The sequence below is a fragment of the Pipra filicauda genome, unplaced genomic scaffold (genome assembly GCF_003945595.2).
Source record: "Pipra filicauda isolate LSUMZ 115617 unplaced genomic scaffold, ASM394559v2 scaffold71_size5581439_pilon, whole genome shotgun sequence".
In the NCBI taxonomy this organism is placed as follows: Eukaryota; Metazoa; Chordata; class Aves; order Passeriformes; family Pipridae; genus Pipra; species Pipra filicauda.
The window spans coordinates 4514392-4534189 of record NW_024104887.1 but is presented as its reverse complement, the minus strand read 5'-3'; the positions used below and the strand labels follow the sequence as shown (position 1 = coordinate 4534189).

The following is a 19798-nucleotide window of genomic DNA, read 5'->3' as shown; positions in this document are numbered from 1 at the left end:
CTCAGCTCCCAAACCCTGCACATACTGGGCTACTTCTATTTTTGAGTTTTAAAATATGATTTAGAGAACATAGTTTCTACACACACCAACTCATGCATGGTCTGTAGCTAAGTGCTACAGTTAAACACTGGGATAAACAAACACTCCATTTCAGAGCCCTCAAAAGACACATTACTTCTGTACATCTCACTCCCATCACTGCACTTCACCTGCCCATGGGTGAGACACAAACCTTTCTGCTTCAAGAACCCACATTTTTTAGGTACTTTCCAGAACCTCTGCAATTCCCCCTGAGAGTTTGCAGGAGTCTCCAGAGCAGCCCCAGGGGTGATCCCTGGCACACGAGGGCTGCCCTGGGCTGCACAGAACTTGTGTGCAGGAGAAGGGAGTTTTGCTGGTGCAGTGCCAAAGGCTCCTCTTATGGTCTAAACAAAAGCTTGTTCACTGTTTATGATCCAAGTCTATCAGGAAACAATTGAAGCTGACGCACACCCTCGTGGGACTGAGCCCAAGAGACTGTTTGAAAACTGAGTCAGCTTAAAAATCAGCCCAGCTTGCCTGTGTTGGCAAAGTTTTAACCTCGCTGTCTGTACCATCAGCATCCTCGGGCATGATGGAAGAGAAGCCCCAAACCCCACCGGGCAGGCAGATCCTGCTGCCATCCTGCCTTGCTGCTTCCAGTGATTTAACTGCTTCCCACAAAATGAAAAGCACCAGCCAAAAGGTCTTTTTGCCCCATCTGCTCCAGTCTGGATCACATCACTCATGCGAGGTCAGTATGAAGCTGGGGTTTTGTGGTCAGAGGGTGCGTGAGTGGCAGGGCAGACTTCCCTCAACCCGCAGAGACCAAAACCCACAGCGCTGGCTTTTGGCAAACACCGCATGCCCTTTCCACAGAAAGGGCAATAATAAAGCACAAGGAGCACATTGTCCCACCACCAGACCCAAACTGCAGCAGTAATCATTCCTGAAATAACACACAGGGATGAATCTCTAGCAAAGGCATCACCAGTGATACCACATAAGATCTGGCCCTTCTAAACATCAGGCATTGGTGGGTACGTGCGTGGGAAAGTGCATTTGGTACTCTGGTTTCCAAAGTCTGGGAGGAAAACTGCACAACATCTCAGGGTTGGGGAGATAGGACAGACCACACAGAGAGCTCAGCTTTCCCAGCTGACAGTGCTGCCAGGAAAAAGCCTGTTTCATAGGGCTGGGATATGGCCTTTCCCTTAGCACTGCACTCACAAGCCAGCAGATAAATGCTGGTAAGAGGCTGGTGACGAGCTCAACTGAGCTCCCCAGAGATCCATCAGTCACACATCTGGAAATATCCGTGAGTTCCCAAAAACTCTCAGTGCCATGGTGTTGCACACACGTGTACAGATCCTGCATGGGCAGAATCCCGTGTCACACAGCAGAACTGCTGTGAGCAGCACCCAAATGGGGGCCAAAGTCTCACTGCAAGAAGAAGAAACGTTTTATGGCACTTGCTTTCCCTTCCATGCATCTTGGCTGCCCAGCTGGAAAGCTCTGAGGAGAAGATATGAGCACGTCACACAGCACCCTGGCTCTCGGCAAGGCTCAGGGAGCCCACGAAGTACAAGCCCAGCTGGTGCAAGACTCAGCTCAGGGAAGCAGTTTTTGGGCAATATCTTGGTTTCTATTCAACTGTGTCCCCCCCAAGGTGGCAGAGACCCAGCACAGCTCCCAGCCATCAGGCATGAGGCAAAGCCTGGGTCAGAGGAGGGATGTGGGGAAAATTGAGAGCAGAGGCTCTTCCCTGCAAAGGGCCCCTTTCCCCATCATTCTCCTCTGCCTTTGCCTGCCCTGGAGAAGCAAAGGGCTGCTCACTGCTGGGAGGAGCCCAGAGATTCATGAGATTTTAATCCCTTAACAGATTTCAGCTGGGACAGGGATTCATGGCACATGCCCCATCTGCAATCCACAACCAGCCCTGTGCCAGCGGGATCCCGTTCAACTGGAAAACAAGGGGGAGCGGCATGAGCTGAGCCCTGGCTGTCCCCACAGGGGAGGGGGTGCCCCAGGCATGTGCTGGGCACCACCAGGGTCCTGCTGCTGGCTCCAGCCCTGGAAGGGGACCTCTGGATGAAGGGCTGGAGCTCTGGATGAAGAAACAGGATTCAGTGATTCAGTCAAACTCCAGGGATAAGCGAGAGCAGGTGGAGGCCAAGAGCCAGGATCACCACATTGTGTCCTGCCAAACCTGCCCTGGGTTCTGCAGGGGGACCAGTTTTATCCTCACTGATGGTGTAAAATGTGGTGTAGAGGGGAAACCATTCAGCCTCCACCCGCACCCCACAACACATCCCGTGGGCGAGGCATCACCCGGCATCTGCAGACCACCTTTAACCACTAATGAGCCATCCCTGGAAACGTTCCTCACTGCCAGAGAGGGAGGGGCTAATTAGAAGCAGAGGGATTACACCATGGGAAAGCAAACACGGGATGAACAGGACCATGGTTCCACTGGGAAAAACAACCCTGGCATCGCTGCCTGCCCTCCTTGCATCACCATGTGGCAACAACTCCTGGGCGATGCAAGACGTAAGGTTTGGGTTCACACACTGCTCCAGAAGAAGCAGCCGAAGAACTCGGAGGAGGACACAAAGCACAGGAAAGCCTCACGATAAAGATGTTATTACAAATTAATTTGTTTTCATTAAGAAATTAATCACCCGCTCCTCCTCCAGCAGCAGAATCCCCGGCGATGTGCAGAGCCCTGGGGGGGCTGCACTGGGGCCAAACATCCTGTAAAATAGGCCAACGTTAATGATTAAAGAGCCCTGGTGAAGAATTCCTGCTGCAGCACAGCAGGGGATTGACCCAAATTAGAACAATTAGCCATTGTCTGCAGGCGGAGGAAGCGACAGGTTTTTTTTTGTGTCATTACACAGTCCCACATTTCTGTCACTCACAATCAATCCCGAGGAAATTAAAAAAAAAAAAAAAGGTGCTGTCCTGCAAATCTTAACACACAAGAACTTCCATACTGGCCCTCCCAAATCGTGATTTTGACTTGATTAAAAAATATTTTTTTTCCTTTCTTGATTTCTTTTTAAAAACTTTTCAAACTTGCAGCATCACTTTCTGGATGCTGCAGGATTTGCAGTTGCTGCTCTGATGCACAAAAAGCTCTGTCCAGGCACAAACCATTGCAGTCACAAGCCAAGGAAACTGCACTCATCCTGGGAGCACCATTCCTGCATATGAAATATTTGGTGTGGAGACCCCTTCCATTTGCTTTCCATACAGTTCAGTAGAGGGTAAACCTTAAAACATGACCTATTTCACACAAAAAATACAGAGAGTGATAGATTTCCTTCCAAATCCTCCTCCTTGGGTTTTTTTTTTTTGTGTCTTGGGTGATTAGCTAGGACAATGGGATGATAGTTCAGACTACTAAGCAAAAAAACCCAAACAGCTGAGAGACAAAAAACCCCTATGTTCACAATGATAAATGGAGTTATTACACAGTTAAACAAAGGCAGAAAATAGTGAGAGATGCTCTGGGAAACCCTAGGACAGATCATCCTCAATGGCTTTAATGTGTATCAAATCAGTTATTAAAAAATCAGCAAGAAGCAAAAGAGAGCAAATCCCCAGTAACCCGTGCTGGTGTAGGGATAGAGCCTGGAAAGGATGACAAGGAAATGAAGAGGAAATGTTGCCTCACCGCTGTGAAATGGCCCCATGTGGGAAGGTTTCACACGCTGTGAGGTCCCTGACACATCCTAAAGCTGATGGGACACAGGGACCTCCAAACACCTGCTGGGAAGGCAGGAGGAGAAGGCACAGGGACACATCTCAGGGAATCAGCGAGAGCCGCGCCCGCCACCCACCAGCGCAGAGCGGGTGAACCCCCCCCTAACCCAGGTCAACACGGTGGCTGGGAGAAAGCTCTGCCCACCCAAAACCTGCAGCTGCTCCTGTGGCCCCCAAATGTCTTTCCCTGGCTGCTGGCACCAGAACTGCATCCTGCTCCCCGGCCCGGCCCCGGCGCTGCACAGAACCCGAATTTACGCCGCCTTCCCTTTTGATGTAGTCACGCGGAGCTGAAGTCATCTAATGGCTTGCTGGTTTTCTTTTTTTCTTCCCTTTCTTCTTTTTTTTTTTTCCCCCCTTTCAAAGCTTGGGGCTAAACTGCAGCCTATTGTTGCCTGCAGACATCTGCGCTGCAGCCCCAGCGCCCACCCCCAGACGTGCCTTCAGAACTGACCTCCCCCTGTGAGACCAGGAGCTGAGGAGGTAGGAAAGGCCTTAAATCCACCATTCCCACCTCACTGAAGGCCAAAACATGGCAGTACCCTACAACCCCATCCAGGTGAGCAGGGGAGGATCCACAGCAGCAACAAATCCCTCTTGCTGCGTGGCTGAATTCCTCAGGCAAGGCATGGGAAACCCCCCTTGTCCCGTAGGGAAGAGCTCTCCAGGGAAGTGTCCTTAAAATATCACCATAAAGGCACTGCAATTCCCTCTCCATCATTACAGGCTCCTCTGGGAAGAGAATCCAGCGTGTGGAGAATGAGTGAAGAGGTGGATGATGCCCAAAGGCAAGCAGATATTGGCACAGTGGAGGGAAATGACATATCTTGTCCACATGGAGGAAAACTAGATCCAAGTAAAGTGATAATATTGGCTTTAGATGGGCCAATCTGATCACCCAACAACACCGTGCAGAACTTCTTTTGAAAATAAATCACGTCTGTTTTAATTCAAGTTAGAGGAGGGATGGAACAAATTTAATAAAGGCCATTTTAATAACAATGAGGTTGTTCCCAGAAGGCTTCACTGCAACTGAGCTAATTCCACTTGATTTTTCCTGAGTTTCTCCAGGTACTCAGCCATGAGGCCAAACACCACCCCTGCCTCCCCCTGCTCAAGGTTAGGGCCAAGCACTCACTGGCAGCAGAGACACCCTGATGGCTTTTGTAAGGGAAGGATGTGCCCCAGAATTAATTCACATCATGAAATGGCCAAAAAAAGAGCAGCTGGCCCTGGAAGAGAATGAAGGTCTCTTATAGGAGAAGGGCCATTTGGCTTCTTACAGGAAAAATGCATTTTTTTGGCATAGGAAATTCAGCTTTGGGCTCGGTGACCCCTGTCTCAGCACGGCTCCAGCACTGAGCTCATGGCAATTCAGGTCCTGCCATAAGCAGCACTCCCCATCTGCTTTGATGAAAGGCCAAAGCGTGAGGCCTTGGACTCAGTGTTGACACACCAAAATGAAAAGCAATGTACAGTGGGGCTTATCGAGAGAGCCAGAAGTACGAGATGAATGGGATCTGCAGCAACTCAGGAAGTTATTCAAAAGGATCCTGGAGTAATATTACACTTGGACTTCAGAGAAGCAATTAAAGAAGGCAATAAAATTCGAGGTGATAGATGGCCCTGGGGGGGGACATGTAAGATAAAGGGAAATTGCAAAAAAGAATATAAAAATCTTCTGTGAGAGCTACTGGAGGGTACCCAGCTTAGCTTCCACAGCAGAGGAGGAATGAGCAGCATCCAGAACAGCGTGGGGAATGGCAGGGATCTGCACCCACCAGCTGCACTGCCCCATGCTGTGATGCCCAATGCCTGCCCGAGATGTGCACAGCAAAGCTGTGCCTGTGGAGGAGGCCTTTGAGCAGCATCACTCCAACATGTGTTCCTGACATACACAGTAAGGTCCTCAGCCAAATAAATTGGGCCCACTTGAGTGCTATAAACAAAGTCACCAATGGGGAGGCCATTTAGGTGCCAGTGTCTGTTCCTGGAAAGGTCACTGGACCATCCTTTTAATGACAGATGCATCTGTACCCTCCTGACAGACACAGGGAGCTGCCATGAAACAAAGAGAGCAGCTAAAAATCCAGGAGAGCCATTCATTACCCTGGAAATATCTCAGCCAACAACCGACTGGCAAGATAATCATTACAGCTGGTGCAGAACAGCAAAGAGAAAAACACCCAAGGTGCTGCTGACTGGGCTGAGAACAGGAAGGGCCGTCAGAGGTGTCAACCTCCAACGCCTGCTGAAGTCAGTGTGTTCAGTGGGTGATGGCACTCACCCTCCTCCTCCACACACAGGCAGGGAGGATTGATTTCAGAGCCTTGGGGGATGCAGAACCCATGGGCAGCTCCTGCCCAGGGGGTGCAGAGCTCCCCACCACTCTCTGTGGCTGGCCAAGAGCAGTTTGCAGGTGAAGCTCCATCGTGTTTTGGCAAACAGCATCATCCCTTGCCTGATGTCTCTACTTACCTGTCCAGCCTCAGGTTGCAGAAAGTGCTCTGCCTCCTGAGGGGCTCCTCTATTTACTTCTCAGCCTCTCAGCCCCTGCTCAGGGATGGAGTGATGGGGGCACAGAGCTTAGCATGGAGTCTGTGAGACTCCCACCATCCTGCCCTGAGCAAACCTGGCTCTTCAGCCAGACCCTGCCTTGGCCTCTCTCTGCAGGAGCTGGTATTTCTGAGGGAACATCCCATTTGGAACCACAGGTCACAGCCCAGCACCTGCCTTTGCTGCTAAATGCAGGAACCTCTCACTGTCCTCTGCACTCACCTCCCCCCAGGGCTAAACCAGACGTGGATTCTTTGGTTATTTATGCCCCAGATGTAGGACACCACGCAGAGACTTTCCCAGCCCAACAAGTCTCCTGCAGAGCCTGTGTCTCAGCTGCACCGCGCCAGATCCCACGGGAAGCAAACCCCAGTCCAGGCTGTTATTGCTGCTGAAGGAGACCAGGACCATCCCTGGGATACTGCTGCAAATATTTATGTCATTCCTTGGAGGCTCTCAGCCCCTCACCACAGCCCTGGGAGCCTCGTGATGTGCATGAGAGCCTGGGGAGGGGCAGCAGCGACCCCCTCACATCAGTCCCTGTTGTTCCCTGCAAATGTGAATCCCAGGGCAAGGGCATAACCCTCAGAGCAATGCTCGTCTCCAGCTCATTAACCACTGTGGGGCCCTCGTAGGCACAAGAGAACTGGGAATTTTCCTATTTTTTTTTTTTAAGGAAAAAGATAAGATCACAGTAAGGAAGCAGCAGTCAACAGCATCCAAGCTCTCCCAGCAACAGCTCAGGGAAGGAGTGGGGTCACTTCATCACGTGCTCCAAGCAGATGTGAAACTATGGATGCAGACACAAGAGCTGTACTGGGGATTTCCTGGAAGGATGGATGGCAAGGAGAAAAAGGAAAGTGACAGAGGAACTGGGAGGATTAGCAAATTACCCTATGATTGCAAAACTCTTTGAAGATGGAAAGGGTGGGATAAAGCTCTTACCCAAATCCTCAAATACCCCAAACTGTGAGATAATCACTTGCTGGACTTCGACCAGAAATCACAGTCCCTGCCATCTAGGAAGAGCAATCACTGAAAATCCTCTGGCACCTTCCCTATCTACAAGAACTCATCTCTCTGCTTCTCTTTATTACTTTTTTTCCTACTAGAGATGGGGCAGGTGCATCCCCACTGGAAGGATCAGTCACATGGTGATTCCCAGGGAAAGGAGGGCACATTTTACACATGGGGTGAACCAGACAGAGGGGTCTGTGCCCTACCCCAAACCTGCAATGCTGCTCACTGAGACAGCTCCTCTATTTGGCTGGGTGAAAGCATCTCTGAGCCAAACTGAGGGGATGCATAGATGCCCCTGCAAGGTGACTCTGTGCTGGGAGCTGCCAAGGCAAGAGCTTGGAGATCAGCAGCAAAGGGACAAACTTCTCCTTGCTCCAAGAAATAGCCTGAAGCATATGTCAGGACAGCTGTGATGCTGCAGACAGGCTAAATGCCAGTAACTCTTCAAATTCCGGGATTTATGCTGAAAATGAGAGAGCTCTGGTGAGTTCAGTGTTGTGCACAACCTTTCCCAAATCCAGGCATCGCTTCTCCTTACTGTGAAATGCTGGTAGGGCTCTTTCCCTTTCTCATACAGGGCTTGAGGAACCAGAAGGAAAGGGTACAGAGAGCTGTTTGGCAGTACCAGTGGCTTATCCTCAGTGCTTTCAGTGTAGCACCATGGGTACTCAGCACCTCTGGTGCAAAGCCTGGCCACGGTGCACAGAATCTGAAATTTGGGGTACATGCAAAACAATGGATTTTTCTTCAAGCCCACAGCACGGGGCAAAGGCAGGATTTGGGGCAGAGACCCTGGGCACATCACCATCTCCATCTGTTCCCCCAGATGCTGCAGGAGAGCAGCACACTCGCTGTGGTGCAGCAGGGCTAATCAAAACATGCCCCAGCACCTCCAGTGGTTGAAAAATGGGTACTGCAGCCCCAAAACAGCTGAGATTGGATCCTAATATCTGTTAGAGCTTCTTTCAGCCACCTTGGCAAATGGTGAGTAGGCCTCTTCTGCCTTAACCGAGTCAGATGTGGCCACACACCACATCAATTCCTCAGCCATCAGCAGTGGTCTATCAACGGAGAGGAAACCGCTTATTAAACCCCTCAGACTCATTTCTGCAAATCCACATTGCCAGCAGACCATTTGCTCACTTAGTATTGACACACCTGCGAATTAGGCTAGAAACAGATACTAAAATACCCATCCAAGTGCCAGCTCTGCCCTCCAGCCATCCCACAGGACAGGTCCCCACCACGCACTCCTCAGCACTCCAGGTAAATAAATAACACTCCTGCCAGGAGGCAGGGAATCAATATGCTTCCTTCCTTTGTGGTAAATTATGTTCTGATTAAAAGCTAAATGAGCTGAACTCAAACGTCGATTGCCATCAGAAAACATCAATAAAATATGTTGTTACTGTTTAATGAGGTACCTGCTGCTTCATCCGTCCTTTCCCTTGGGGACGCTTGGAGAGGCTGTGGGTGAAAGGGTCCTTAGGAAAGATCCAAAGCTAAACCAGGCAACTACAGCCTCACCCACAGACTCTTCTTTACCCCCATGGTAAGCCCAAGATAGCCATGAAATATCTTTTCCTGCTACTGGCTCTTGTTTTAATCTCCTGCTCCAGCTCCGACCCGCGCGATGATGCTCGTCACTGACAACTGGTGTCACCAAGACGCTCTCAACTGCTTGGCAGAAAAAGGGAAGCTGAGCACGCAGCTCTCCACACATCACTTGCTGCATGATGTGGCACCTGACATTTTGGAAGCGCTGCAAAAAATCCACCTCCGAGCCGATAAAATCCACCCTGTGGCATTTCGGAGGGTTTGCAGATGGTTACACCGTGGTTAGGAAAGGTCGTCCTATTATTGTGGGAACTGAGCAAAGGGCCTGGCAATTCTGCCAGCTGGCACTGGGATTTTGGGTTTAAGCAACACGAAAAGAGAGAAAAAGATAGAAGTTTGATAAAAGTCACCTTGGCCACGCTGGAGTGGTTAATGATAAAAGTCACCTTGGCCACGCTTGGAGTGGTTAATGGCTGGGTTTGATGATCTGAAGGGTCTTTTCCAACATAAATGGTTTCATGATCAGACTGTGATTAACTGCTCAACATCCCCACATGCAAACTGAGCACCGGGGAGCACATTTATCAGGCTGGGAGGGATAAGGACAGCAGGGGCTTCCTTGCACCCCACGGGGTTTGGCTAAGGAGGCTGAGGCAGGGCTCATCCCTTCTCCACCCACAATCCATTAAGTTGCCAGCAGTGGCACCATCACAGCCCATCTAGACCTCACCATTATTCCCTTTTAGCCTTAATACTTTAAAAACCTGCAAAGTGCAATTTTCCCCTGTTTCCAACCGAGGCACTCTGCTCAGCTTTGGCTCACACACAAGGGCTTTAGGGAACATTTCTGTTTTTCAAAGGCAAGATGAGCAGAGAGCATGGCACATTAAGTTAGCAAAGAACCCGAGCTGTCATTAGTGGGGCCTGAGCTTTGCAGCCTCTTTCATACTTCAGGACATTTTAATGTATTGCAGATGTCTTAAATATCCATAAAGAGTGATCTTCACACTTGGAGCAAGACCAGCCAAAAAAAACCCAGAAAGAGCCATTCACACAGAATAGACTTAGCTGAATCCCCATCATCCCCTTTGCTTTTATATCAGATATTTGGGGGTTTAGAGGGATTTTGTTCATAAATCAGCCTCCTTCTATGATCTTTCTTAAAGCAAAGAATAAGTAATACTTAGTGCTCTCATAGCACTTTGCATCTGGAACCTGAGAGCTTTGCAAGATGTGTGAGATTTTCCTTGCACGTCTCACAGCAAAAGGGAAAGGTAAGAAACTCTCTGAGGATGACAAACTCTCCTGACACCCTGTGCCAGAGTGTCCCTCAACAAGTCATCGCTCCATACCCACAATTTCAGCTCATACTGCTGTAAAAACAAGTTTGATGTCAGAAGCTTGGAATGATAACTTGAATTCAAGATCAAATAACAACACACACGATGGAGGAGCTGGATTATGGCTTGGTTTGGGGATAAGGGCACCGAGCTGGTGGTCATGGTGCCCTGATTACATTCACCCTGTATAAACTGAGTTGATTAATACAGTTCTAGCCACATGTTGCAGCACACAGGATAAATAAGAGGAAAAATGCTCATTTTAGCTTCAGTGCAGCTCCGTCAGAAATAATATATTTTAAAAACTCAGGGCATAAAAACCCCAACATCATTTGTAAGTTAAGTATTTACACCACAGGGCTGAAGAAGGGATAGAAATAGATTATTTCACCCAGATCACAATAACCACTTTCTCTTTCCATATTTTCTTCTTTTCATGGGTGACAATTCATGTAATCAAACCCATTTTGCAAACCTGATCAATTTGGAGCTCATGCAGGAAAAGGCAGCTGAGCCAGGGATGTGGCTAAGCATATATTGCTCAAATGACACAAAAGTGAACAGGAATATAGATCTTCAATCTGTCCAGAGCTACACAGGCAAAATCCATTTTGCTTCCAGTCACTTCTCCAGCTACACCAACTGCTTAGAAGAGGTTTTAAATACCCTCCCCTAACCCATTGCTGTCACCATACATCTTGAAACACTACGAATTTTGGTGGGGAAGCAGTGCACCATGTTCCCTGCTCTACACAGCTTCCACTCTGAGGTGTTTGCCCACATCTAACACCCTGTGTGTGAACGGGATCACGTCTTTCAACTGTTGCCTTGGAGGAGCTGCTGCCCAAGAGGTGCAGGCACCAATAGGAGAATGGACAGGCAAAGCTGGACTTTGGTGGGGCTTTCCTAAACTGCTCTGCCAGCCCTTCCCTGGCCACTGACCTGCAGAAAAGCCTTCCTTCAGAGAAAGCAGCAGGATGGGGGGCAGCAAAGCCAAAAATCTCACTGTGTATTTACTCTGGGCAGCCTTCAGGGCTTGGAGGAACTTCCACAGTACATCCCCAGGCCAACAAGAACTGGTGCAATCCAACAGCCCAACGTCACAAGGCCAAAAAGGCTTGTGAAGCCCAGGCTTCACTTCCTCCTCCCCCCCAGCCCCACTCAGTGCTTATCCCAAATTCAGCAAGTCCTCAGACTGGAGGAAAGCCTGACTCCCTCCCTATCCCGGCCATCAGACATCCATGCATGTGGCTTTGGTGTGTGGAAAAAGAAACCAGTTTAATTTTCCAACAGTTTACAGCCAGATATTCCTGCTGGCAAGAAGACCTGTGAATTTTTTACAGGGGCCCTTTGCTCCTTACTCATTTGTGTTTTCAGCTCCTTCCCACTGGAAACAGGAGCGGCCACAGGAAAGATGCAGGGCATTGTGGCCACTCTGCCCCACACCACGTGGCTTTGCTGAAGCATTTTGTCCCCTTTGCCTGACCGTGGGGACAGACAGACATTGCCCTGGGGGCTGCACCAGCAGCACCAACTGCCTCCTCACCCCAGCACGGGTTTTGGAAAGCGGCGTTTGCAGAGAGAGCTGAGCTGCTCTCCAAGGAACACGCCTGGCACCTTTCCATGGGGCTGGCATTGGAGAGAGGCAGGAAGATAAAAGACTGCCCCAAGGTCATGGCCATGGGGAAGAAAACACTTGTTCAAATGTCTTTGACCCAATGCAAACACCCCATTGAACCGACACTGGAAAATTCGCTGCGGAGTGTGAGAGCTTCCTGAAGAGCAAAACTGCCTCTTCCGAGGTGTGAGGAACCCCAAAGCTGAATGAGGTGACAAATGCCAAGAGTAGCATCTATGGCCACCACTCAACGCCATGTTGAAATGCAACAGCAGCATTTATTCCATCCGAAAGCTCCCCTGTCAGAGAGCAACCCTGGGCAGTTGCTCCCACACGGCTCCATCAGCGTCTCCGGAGACGCTGCGTGGCCGTGCTGCAGGCACATCCCGGCCCCTCCAGGAAGGGGTACTCAAGGCACCTGGGCTTGGTTGAACTGCATTATACGTCAGTAAGTAGGGATGGGACCAAATCCAAACCCTGACTTCCAAATGATCTGGAAAAGAGCTTTCAAGAGCCTCGGGCAAGGCTGGGATCTCAGCAGGGTCTGGGAGACTCAAACCAACCTGTGACGTCCATACAAAATCTCACCCAAATGATTTCCATACTCAGGGCTCATTCGCAGCAATCCAGGCTCCTCCAGCACAAGTTAAGTTTTCTGCCTTGCTGCAGGTTTGAATTTACTGGCTGGAATAAGCATCCACTGAACTGTGCTGAGCCACAGCCACGTTGGAGAGCCCAGGCCAACTTTTTCTGGCCATACAGACCAGGACATGTTTACCCAGAGCTTTATTTTAGCTCAGAGGAGAGACCAAGGGGTCACCTTTAAGCTAAGGGTGGTATAAATAGAGGCTGAGTGAAAAAGCAATGTACAGAAAGTCAGGGAAGTGCTCAATGCTCTCTCCAGGAGGGAGGAGGAAAGCAAGACCCCAAAGCCCTGAGCAGAGAGATATTTAATAAAGCAGATTAATAGGGACCAGGGTCCAGATCAGCCCCATCTCTCCCACCTCTCCCACCTCCATATGGATGTGGGCAAGGTCACAGCTGCCTCAACCTACATATTTACGTATATTTGTGCCACAGGATGCAGAGACATTCCTTTGGCAGACAAAGCAAAAGCCCAAACTTCTGCAGCACTCCTGGCCCTGAGCTCTCTCCTGCTCTTGTACATCGCTGCCAAGTCTCTGTCAAAGAAACTGCAGGGAGGGAAAGAGGTCTGGGAGATGGAAAATAACCCAGGTGACTGAGGCTTGCAGGTTTCTGGGGACTTAGAGAAAATCAGTGTCTCAGAAAACCACCAGGAAACACTGGGATGAAATGACTTTTCACCCAGTATCCCGAGCTGCCGAAAAAAAGAGGGTAAAGTTAAAGCACAGCCGGTGGCACCCAAACCTGAGCAAGGTGAAGTCATGGACCAGGAGCTGCAGCACAGTCCTGCTGTTGCTGCACTTGCTGTCTGTCCCCTGCACAACCCCTGCTTTCCTCTCCAAGGCAACACCCATCCACCTCCTGGGGATGCCCTGGGACTCAGCAAATGTCTGTGAGCCCCTGGGGCTCCCCAGTGGAGCTCCTCGCTGCACCACAGAAGACAGTACGTTCTTTGCTGCATTAATACAGCTGTCACCACTCTCATGTGAGCACTTGCCACCTGCCAGCATTTGCCACCACAGCCTCGTAAGGGACTGCTGGCCCAGAGAAGCTGTTCCTTGCTCCAGCACCAAAGCAAGTGCGTGGTGTGCTGCAAAGCCTGACCTCCAAACCTGACAGAGCTCAAGAAGCATTTGAATGATACTCAGGCACACAGTGTGACTCTTGGGAATGGTCCTGTGCAGGGCTAAAGGCTGGGCTAAGGTTTGGATTTGATGATCCTTGCAGGTCCCTTCCAACTCAGCATATTCTGTGATGCTGCACAAAAGAGGGGAGAGGACGAGTGTGTTCAGTGTTGCATGGGCTGGATTTATTTGGGTTTTCATTGCATGTTTTACCACTGCAGAATCACAGAATAGTTCAGGCTGCAAGGGAGCACAGTGGCTCATCTGGTCCCACCTCCAGAGCACCTGGCACAGGACTGTTCTGGAATATCCCCAGTGATGGAGACTCCATACCCTCTCTGGGCAATCTGTTGCAGTGCGTGGTCACAGCACAATAAAGAAGTTATTCTTCCTATTCAGGTAGAACTTCCTGTGCATCAGTTTCTGTCATTCCCCTCTGTCCTATTGCTGGGCACCTGCAAGCAGAGCCTGGTCCATCCTCTGACACCTCCCTGCACATACTGATAGACATTGATGAAGTCTCCTCTCAGTGTCTCTTCTCGAGGCTGAACAGGCCCAGCTCTCCCAGCCTTTCCTCCTAAGACAGATGCTCCAGTCCCTTCATCATCTTTGTCGCTCTCCCCTGGACCTGCTCCAGAAGCTCCACATCTCTCTTGTCCTGGGGATCCCAGAACTGGACACAGCACTCCAGATGTGCCTCACCAGGGCTGAGTAGAGGAAACCAGATTGCTGGACGCCCACCTGATTCAGGATGAGGAGTTTGCATCTCCATGCTTACACTGGCACCAGCTTCTCCACAGCACTGAGTGCCAAAAGAAACGTGCAGGGAGACATGCAAAAGCAGGCACTTGGTGGTGGAGCAGCTCAGCACTGCATGAGTGGCCTGGGGTTGTTTTTGTGAGGAGTGCAGAGCACACACTTGGACACAGTTCACTGTCAGTCTCCCAGGGCAAGACGTGGAGGAGAAACCAGCTTAGTCACGATGCTTTGGAAAAGGGAAACCTCAGCGGGGGAACGGGGCCTCTCTGCCTGGAAACACGCCCGGCAAAATAGGTTTCTCCAGTTTCCCACCTCATTGTCCCATGGGGGAGGAGAAAGGAAAGGATCTTATTCTCCACAAGAAAAGGGAAAGGGATCTATGAGTACCCTTGCACAGGTTTAGCTACGCAGCACAGGGATGTGTCTGTACTTTGAGCTCACGCTGCAGGATACGGGACAATCAGAGATGGACATCTGGGTCCCTGATGTCCCCTGCGTGCTGCTGCACCCACTCCACCCTTCCCAACATGAAACAGAGAGTTTCATGAAGCACTTTCAGAGCCAGTTTCACACCATAGTCCAGGCAGACACACTCTGAGCGTCACCATGGCTTTTCCTCACCACATTAAAAAAATTTTTAAATGTCTCAAAAAAGTAATTTCCCTCATTTTTAAATACTGGTGGAGGTTATTATTAAGTAAAACACGCACAAGAAACAGCAGTGAATGACTCTATCCCTTCATACACTCTCACAGGAAGTTAAAGACCCATTGTTAGCAGCAAGTACAGGAGAGCGATGCCTGCAGGTCCCAGCTCAGACCCCTGTCCCATCACACCTGTGGATGGTCCCTTCCCAAGAAGAGCTTAAAAATGCCACAGGCAAGTCAAAAGGAGGCATGAGATGGGTAAAAGCCTTGAGCTCAGCAATGGAGATAAGAAGAGATGAGCCAGCTCCAAGTTTGCTGACTCAGAAGGCAAAAACAACCCCCTCTCCAACAAAATCCAAGGACAGAGAGCGCAACAAATGTGCTTATTGCACTGACAGTTTTGATTACTTAAAAAAAACGGGGGAAAGAAACCTTAAATATCCAAGCAGCCAGTGGCCACCAGGCAAAGTCCCATTTACCTTGGAATGGAGGGAGCCAGCCCAGGATTTTCCAAAGCCCTTTTGCTGCTAGAGCTGCCAGGGGGCAAATGGGGCTGATAGTTTTAGAAGTCCACATCTGCCCAGGGCTGCACTCACAGCCTGCTCATGGCAGAGCCCAAACAGCAGCCCATGGAGGCTGTGCTTTTTTGGAAACCCAGCCTTGAAGACACGGCCAAGGACTCTCCTGTCATTTGGGTTGTGATAAATATCACATGGGGCGAGGAATGGTGTGTTATCCTCATGAGGCACAAAGCATTCCTGATGGGGCACAGTCTTTAAAATACACAGTGGCAGAAAGCAGAAATAATTTGCCAACCAAGTGCTAACCCAACATTAGGTGAATGTCACTTGGTCAGCTGGAAAGCCCAATGCTGTGCAATCAAACCACGACCTCCAAGCAAATCCTCTTGGTCCAAAGACACACAAGCACTGCAGTAACCAGGAGGCTTTTTCCCTGGCACTTAGGGAGAAGCTCCACACTCCCAGCAGTCTCCCAAGCCAGCAGAGTCATGGAAGTGTGATGAGAGCATGGTACCTACCGGTTTGGGGCAGTGGATGTATCTAGCAAGGCTGATGATCAAGTCATGAGTGATTGGATCCACCAGGTTTCGAAAGCTGGCGTATCGATAGAGGACATCATCGAGAGAGGTCGACTCCATTCCTAAATCCTGCAGGAAACAGGGCAAAGCAGCAATATTAGATGTGCTACAAATGCCTAGTGTGGATCTTAAAATTATCCCACACTGGTGGTGCCCATGGGAGAAGCCAAGAAGAAAGTGATTCCCACCACCCAACACAAGGAAGGGACACAAGAGCATGTCACCCTGGGGAAAGCTGCACTCCTGTCCTTTATCTGCCCTGCAAAGAGGCATTAGGGGTACAGGAAGAACACCCTCGTGCCTATAATAAATCCATACAAGCCATAAATAAATAACAAAATCCAAACAAGCCATAAAGCCACTGAGCTAACAGTACACTTGCAACAAAGTCAACCCAAAGAAGACTCCAGAGAACGTAACAGCTCGATCAACATGAAACTGCAGCTGGAGAATAAACACAGCATAGATGTGCTCTGGGTCTGCTGTGCACAGGGAGGAAAGAATGAGCCTAAAATTGCTGCAATGGAAACAGGAGGATAAACTGGAGTGGGGGAAGAACAAAGTGCTGGACTAGAATGACCAGGGAAGGCATGGAAGCTCTGCCATTGGAAACTGGACAAAGTTGTGTCAGGAGCAGTTCAGATCGAGCTGATCCTGCCCTAGGGATGGATCAGACCTCCTGAGGTGCCTTCCAAGACTATTTTTTATGATTTGCAATTCTTAGACATAATAATTTGAGGAATTTTGGCAGAGAACTCATCATTATATTAAATATGTTGGTGCACAGGGATGAGGAGGGGAAGGGTTATATACAGTGTACTCCTTTAACTTCAAATGTATATAATATACAAATATATATACAGTGTACTCTTTTACTTCCCATGGAGCTGGTGACATCTGGCACAAAGACTTTCCTGTTGGCAAATATAAGCCAATAACTCCGTGGCCCCCTGCAATAAACTGGAGTCTGTCCTGAGCTCAGAGATGCTCCAGCCCCAACAAACCAAACCACATTGGTTTTAGGTGTTGATGCTCTGTGACTTCAGCCAGGCTGAAAACAACCATCTTCACTTAAAAAACCCAATTGTGCCTTCAGGCCCTGGCTGCAGCAGCCAGAGGGATCTCACATTACCTGCAATTACAGCTCACGGCCACAAATGAGGTGGCAAGTCTTTATCACACTGGTTTCCTTGGTATTTTTAGGATCACCCCTGCAGCACTGACTGAGTTAACACCAGCTTTGCCAACTCTTTGACTGCAAACATGTCATTTAGTAAAAAAGAGCCGAGGCAGTTAAAAATCACACAAATGAGGCTGCCCTCCCCTGCCGGGAGCGCCAAAAAAGCCTCAAAACAACAAATCCAACTGGCCACAAAACCCAACCAGCCAACCTGCCCACTGAGAGCAAACATGCCCAGCTGGAAAACTGAAGTGGCCAAACTGATTTATGGTCTATCTCATGGCTTCTGCCAAGTTGGCACTTTAAAAAAGAAGAACTAGTCTCAGTGTGGAGATGCAGAGCTCAGCTGAGGGCATGCGCTGTGCTCGCTGTGGCAGCCAGGCCAGCCCACCAAAGCTGTTCCAGAGTGGTTGGCTTTGATTAGGCTGGAAAAACTACCAACTCATTTGTTCAAGGTCATCTTCACCCTCCTGTATTTCAGCACCACGAGGATCTGCAGGTGACTGCGCAGAACTGGAGCTTGGGTTCCTCTGCAAGAGGAACAACAGGGAAAATAGAAATTGTGCGGATAATGTAGGAAAGAGAGATGCCCAAAGGTAACTCCCTCTCTTTCAGGAGGAGAAACACCAAACAGCAGTGTGGATGTCACCTTCCCAGTCTGGTAGAGCTCAACATTAGGATTTAGCAAACATCAGCTAAGAGCTGGATTTGGTCCATGGCCATATGGCATCGCTGGCAAACACCACACATTACCAAAGGAGCCAGTCTGGGGACGTGGTAGAGGTAATCCTAAAGACTCAGCTCACTGGGACCTTTCAGGATCAAACCAGGTTTAGCATCCTGCCACTTCTCTTTAAGCATCTCAAAACTCTTGACAATTTTCTCTCATGCTAAAATTAAAATGTAGAGCTAATAAATCAAGAGAATTTCTCCTCCTCTCTCCTGGGAGAACTTACATTTTTCACATGAAGTATTCCCTCCTCCCTCCTGGTATGCATTTTTTATACACAGATGTCTTTCTCAGCTGCTCCCTAAATCTCTCTGCCACACCAGCATTGTCTCTTTTCCACCACATGCAATATTTTAGAGCCACTCAAGGCTGAAACATGTTCGAGGCCAAGTGATGAGCTCATCTGCAATTTAATAACTTCACACCAGTTCATGCTGTCAGCAGCAAATCACAAATCTCTAGCTTTGGAGAAAACGCCCAGCATCTGGCTCCAGTCACTTGGGTTTTTTTTCAGCACGTTCCCTTTTCCCGGGGGATTTTACCTGGATAGCAAGTGCAGCTTTGAAACAGGAAGGGTGTCAGGGTTTAAAGTTATGGTATTTATGAGCCAGGCAGGAGCATGGCTTTCTCAGCACAGTTTGGAGGGGTGTATTTCTAGAGTGCACCCAGAACCCTGCACCGTGCTGAGATGGTTTGTGCACGTGCAGGGGAGGGGAACATCTCTGCAGGTAGTGACAGGACAAGGGGGAATGGCTTCAAACTGACAGTCACCCATGACCTTCGTGCAATTTATCTGATTTCTTTCCAGCTTTAAGAGGCTGAGAGGAAGCCAAACCGCTCATCTGTCCTTGGGGAAGGCTTATCCACTGGAAGGAAAAGTTCCTGCCACCAACTAGTTGCATTCAGCCTCCACAGGAGGAGTCTCTGCGAATGCAGCAATGTAAAGCTATTAAATTCTAAAAAAAGACACACACACACAAAAAACCCCAACCAAAAAAACCCAACACCACCCCCCCCCCCGATGGGAATTAGAAATTTATATCAAAGAAATCCAGCAGAAAAATGTAATGTTTCCCTTCAGCAGCCAGCAGTTGAAACTTCCCAGCCACAGTCATGAAAGGCATAAGAGAATCCAATTATTTTTGAAAAACACCAAGCCAAGCAAGAGCCCAGGCACAGTCAGTCCTGTTGCTCTGCAGAACTGATGCTGTGCTCAACCTGAGTCCCTTTTGCAAGCAACAACCACAAAAACAGCCCAAACAGACCCAAAAACCAGCCCAAACTCAGTGCCCAGCATCAACTTTCCAGATCAACACGACCCAGGCAATGCAAGCAAGACATTTGGGAGCTGTACCCCCGGTTTATCTTTCCTTAGTACCAGGTGAAACAACTTGTTATTCCCCTTCTGCTGCCTGTCAAAAAACAGCAGCACAACAGCTGCCAGTTGAGCAACCAGATTTTGAAGCTCCAAGTTGTGTTTCCATGAGATACAGCATCATGTAAAGCTCCCCTAAGCCACACAGAGCCATAATCGACGGAAGCCAAGCCCATTTTCGCTTATTAAACTATTTATCACTGCAAATTGAATTGTAATTAGAGGCAAATCCAGCAGGTCCATGTGAGAAGTCATATGAGAAAGCAGGTTATGCTGTTGCTGCTTTCCCTAACATGGAGCAAATGCAGTTACCAGCTGCCCAAATGAGGTTACTGTGCAAAACACCACGCCGAGCTCCTGCC

General features: G+C 49.3%; 1 protein-coding gene across 1 annotated transcript in view; it reads right to left on the bottom strand.

Moving 5' to 3' along the window:
* Positions 1-19798, bottom strand: part of LRRC75A (leucine rich repeat containing 75A) — a 69612-nt gene that overhangs the window by 27691 nt on the left and 22123 nt on the right. The window contains exon 2 of the mRNA XM_027725991.2: positions 16092-16220. Coding sequence (XP_027581792.1) covers positions 16092-16220 — 129 coding nt within the window. The remainder of the gene's footprint in view (positions 1-16091; positions 16221-19798) is intronic.